At 34.0% G+C, this 5,069-nt stretch overlaps 1 protein-coding gene across 1 annotated transcript in view; it reads right to left on the reverse strand.

The window, feature by feature from the left end:
• LOC106319078 (glucomannan 4-beta-mannosyltransferase 2-like) overlaps nucleotides 1-4,503 on the reverse strand; it is a 10,238-nt gene extending 5,735 nt beyond the window's left edge. The window contains exons 1-5 of the mRNA XM_013757303.1: nucleotides 3,962-4,503; nucleotides 3,569-3,667; nucleotides 3,096-3,348; nucleotides 1,344-1,454; nucleotides 639-775 (exon numbers count right to left, since the gene is read on the reverse strand). Coding sequence (XP_013612757.1) covers nucleotides 639-775; nucleotides 1,344-1,454; nucleotides 3,096-3,348; nucleotides 3,569-3,667; nucleotides 3,962-4,291 — 930 coding nt within the window. The 5' untranslated portion in view covers nucleotides 4,292-4,503. The remainder of the gene's footprint in view (nucleotides 1-638; nucleotides 776-1,343; nucleotides 1,455-3,095; nucleotides 3,349-3,568; nucleotides 3,668-3,961) is intronic.
• Nucleotides 4,504-5,069: the final 566 nt, after the last annotated feature.

The raw sequence follows: 5,069 nt of genomic DNA on the forward strand, positions 1-5,069 counted from the left end.
TGTTATAAATTAAGCATTGAAATGATCATCCACTTCTTTACCAAACTCAAGCACTATGATCATCCACTCCTTTACCAACTCAAGCACTATGATCATCTACTCATCAAGCATTATGATCACCCACTCATTTACCAAATTAAGCACTATCTTTGTTATTTTATGTATTGTTGTTCACTATAAATACCATCACTCATCTCACTCTTTTGTACACCATAAACAAGAACAAGAGTTTATAATCAAAGAACCATTACATCTTCTTCTTCTTCCTTATAATAAACTCTCTCCCTTATACTAGTGTTATTTGCTTCATACGGGTATTAAATTCTACTCTTATTTAAATTTCTCGATACTATAAATTATAAGTTATTTCATAACAAAAATGAATATATATGACAATGTTTTCACAATACTAACAAAACATCTTTAGTTCAAAAAGGGATAGTGATCATAACAAACTTGTGAATAAACTGTCATGAGTTTAATGAGAGAAGTATCTTGTGCACCAACTACTTTTTGTACTGTTTTTAAATTATTCTAACTAGTTGATTTTAGTTTGTGTACTGTTTTTAAATTATTCTAACTAGTTGATTTTAGTTTGTGGAAATAATCAGAACATCAGAAACTAAGTAAATTAAAACCTGTAGGTCACCGAGGTAGAGAAATTTCCAGCCACGGAGACTCGCTCGGACGGCCAGGTCCATATCTTCCACGGTGGTCCTATCTTTCCACCCGCCGGCTTCATTTATCGCTGCTATTCTCCATATTCCGGCGGTTCCTATAAAACATTTATAATTAATTAGTTTTAGTCAAAAAGACAAAACATTTATAATTAGCTTCAATTTCTAAAAATTACAGTACTTATGACAAATAACAAAAAATAAAAGACACAAATCTGTATGTCCAGAAAATTTAAGATCCGTCTTCATTTGCTTCCGCTACAAGTCACAATGTAATGAATGTGTCCCCTTACACAACTTAATTAATTGAACACATGAAATTTAATTCCAAGCTTGCAAATCTTACTTATTATAGAAGGGATGAACTATTATATATAAGTACATCTACTTGCTTCAGGTGTCAGAGTCCTACCCCCTCTCACAGTCTATTATTGATTATTTACTAATAAATTTGATTCCTTATAATTTATTTTGCATCAGTTTTACAGTAACAGTTGTACACTATCATACATTAAAAAGGAGGTTTCGGTCCACATACAGTGCTCTATCACATTAAACTCAATCAATATCAGTAATATCTAGCTCTAGTATGTACTTGCAATTTTTCCCGTTATGATAATTAAATAATGATTTTAGTAATCATATAAATACTATTATTATTTTTACCGTTAAAGCCGAAGAAAGCATGTGTTGATGAACCGACTTCTTGCTCAACAGTGAAATGGTAGTCCAGCGACATTTCTTGCATCCTTGTCAATAAGCATTCATCAGAATTTACTGCAAAAGTTCAGAATAAGATCAATTCATTAGTCTTAATATCCCCAAGGTTAAAACATTGCAAAATAAATAAATCTCTATTATTTTCTGATAAGACAATTACTCAAATTTGGCAGTATCAGGAATAAACGTCCTTCCCTTTTGTTTTTAGCTTTCATAATCAATCATATTTATACATAGTTGGACGCATGTTTGGCAGTATCTAGCTTTTTCATTATTAATTTCACTAAGTTGGACGCATGCTTCAAGAAAAAAGACAAATAAGAAAGTATATCAACCAGTTTATACATAGAATATAAATTTAACATTTAATTTTTTTCCCTTTGATTTTTGGATTTATAAAAATTATTTTTGCATTGCTTGTGAAATATTTTTATTTCAGAAAAGATATTAAGTGTTAAATTTTCAAAATTGTGACAACAAATCAAACTTATTATAATATCTATACTTTTTTGTTGTTGTTAATATGTATATTTAATGTAAACTAGATGATAACCCACGCGAATCAGCAGAATGAGTTTTTATAATAATATTTGTTAATTAAATGACTTTAACATTTTGCAATCTTTATCGAAAGTAAAATGACGAATATGAATGTTGGTTTTTTAAATCTATGATCGTTGTTGATGGTAAAATAATCTAACAAGTGTTTTCTCAAAAAAAAAAAAAAAATCCTTGAAGTGTTCACTGTTTAGTCAAGAAAATAAGAATAATCTAGCAAGTGTCGGCTAGACAAATGCATGTACACAGTAGACTCGATACTCTAAATGTATGTTAACACTATTATTACAGACAAAGAATGGGTCCTACACTTGAACATTTAAAGAGAGGCAAAAAAGAACGTGGAAGATATAAGAGACCCGACACTTTCTAAAGACGAACAGTTACCACTCGCCTTTAGAACCCGATCCTACTCAGAAAACCGGGTCGAGTTGATTCCATTTTACTGATCGACGGAACCAGAATTTCGAAGCAGATAAGAAACACATGACATGCATGACATGACGTAAACAAGAGAGGCTATATTTAGCATTTATGTTGATATTCGTTGACCTGGAATCGCGCAACTAGTCCGACCTAAGCCACAAGGTGTACATCACTCTAACCTAAGCACTATGCAGCTATTGGCTTTACTAAAAGAATCCATACACTCCGCAGCTACTCCGCCGACACAAACAGAACTAACCCTACTTAGGCAATCAGAAAATAGAAAAAAAAAGTATGAGGAAGAAAAGACCATTTCAAAAAGCCAAAAAAAGATTTTTGATAAAACAAAAGAAAAAGCATGTAAGAATAAAAAAGGTGGAAAATTTTATTATTGTAACACATACCACCGACACCAGTAATGTAGCTAGAAAACCAAAACCACGAGCTTTCATTTAATGATCGAAACCAACATTAAAATTTTCATCAACACATAAACAAAGACACCAGTTCAGTACTCTTTTGACCCTGACACTTGACAACATTATCAAATGTCAATTTGATCATTTCGCTATTATAAATTTATAACTAGCAAACCAGTCTTATATAGATGGGCAATGAAGGGTGATACTCAACCGATATGTCAAAAACCTTAAATGAAGATCTATATTAATGATCATATATAATAAGATTAGAAGAGTATATGTTAATTATTACCGAATCTCCATCGGGCCTGGACGAGTGCAATGTTGGGATTGTGGACGAGAAATGGAATGCTACGGCGAAGAAAATCAGGCTCGGGCTGAAAATCAGCGTCGAAGATGACAACATACTCGCAATGTTTGACATAGCTGCGTTTGAGTCCTTCTTTTAACGCACCGGCCTTGTACCCAACTCTATTCTCTCTGATTTGATACGTTATATTGATTCCTTTACTTGCCCATCTTTGGCACTCCATCTCCACCATTTGCTGCACGTTTTAAATATGTAAATAAATCACACATTAAGTGAAAAATCTCTTAATGTTCCAAATTTTGTTAGTTAGTTTTTTGTTATTTCTTACCCACTGAGAAAAAAAAATATTAGTCCTGATATTACATCTTTTTATTTAGGAAATAAAATCTTTTAGGTGGACTAAGTAGTGCAAACCTATATTTTCTGAAAAATGGACTAAGTAAATATACTAATACCTTAACAGTAGGATCTGTTGAGTCATCCAGCACTTGAATCACGAGACGATCGGACGGCCACGAGAGTCCAGACGCCGCTCCTATTGATAGCTTGTAAACCTGAAAGGCAAAAATCACGGGGAACTCTTTTCACTTTTAGTCCCTATAATTTAGCGATTTACTACGATTAAGCCTATACTACTGGTTTAAACAGAAAAACCCAAAATATCAGCAGAACAAGAAAGATATGTAATATGATGAATACGTGGGGAAAAGTTATTTTCCGTAAAATTTGAGGCTAATTTTATGTAAATCTTATAACTTTGGGGTTAATGTAAGAATCTTTTTTTTGGGTGAGAAACAGAGGAAAAAACAGAGCAATGAACAGAGAGAGTTTTGAGAGACGAAACAGACCTCTCGTTCGTTGAACATGGGGATTTGGACGAGGACCACCGGGAAGTTGGAGCTTCCAAGCTCTTCATCGTCGTGAATGGGCTCGAACTTGTAGCGTTTCTCAGGTTTTTTCCAGAAGAGCTTGACGAGGACGATGACGATTCCCATGTAGACCCTCTCACACAACAGCATGAGAGACATTAGCAGACAGATGTAAACCGCTAGCTGAAGCAGAGGGACAATCACTGGTGCCTTGACAAGCTCCCAGATCATGCCTAGCTGGCCTGTAATCTCCATCTTTACCCCGTCGAATGTCTCGGGCAACACAAACTTTGGTGAAACACCGTCCATTTTCCTTCTCTCTCTACTGTGAAAATAATGGTGACTTTCTCTCTCTAGATTGGTACAATGAGGTTTTTGCTCTGTTTTGTGTAATGGGTTTTAGGAGAGAGGGAGATTTGGATCGAAAAATGGAGGCTTTTCTCTCTCTCTACTGTTCTAGAGAGATTGAAAATTTAGGGAAGAGAGAGCAAGAGGAGATTGAGGTTATGGGAGAAGAGAAAGAGAAGGATAAACCAGGAATATAAATGGTGAAATTTTATTCGCTTTATTTCCTTCTTTTTGTAGGATATTTTTACTCGTTTTAAATGTTTTTAGGAATTTATTACAGACAGTGAAAATAACTAAACACAAGTGTCGGCCTTGAGGATCTATTACAGTTAAAAGAAGTTCTCTGGTAAAAAATTGTCCAAAAAAAAGAAGAAGTTCTCTGGTAAAACAAGAACAGAGGATTAGTTTTCTTGTTTCTGATTTTTTGTGCCTGAGAAAGTGGAGAGATTGATTTCTAATGATTTTTTTCGTAAATATTTTTCTTAACAATGATTATCGGTTTGATGAAGTTTTTGTTATAAACCATTTAGTGATCGACCCATTTATCAGCCCGTGTAGCAAGACGGGTCAAACCCATCCGCAGGATCATACTGGCGCCTATCTACTCTTGTGTTTATCTACATTATAGTTGGTGTTTATCTTACGTATTGCTAGTCATTATCTAGTTAAGGATAAGTACGATCTCATGTCGATCCAATACTTAGACCGTCATTACCATATGTATATAAAGACCAGTTGG

This window comes from Brassica oleracea, chromosome C2 (assembly GCF_000695525.1).
Source record: "Brassica oleracea var. oleracea cultivar TO1000 chromosome C2, BOL, whole genome shotgun sequence".
NCBI classification, from domain to species: Eukaryota; Viridiplantae; Streptophyta; class Magnoliopsida; order Brassicales; family Brassicaceae; genus Brassica; species Brassica oleracea.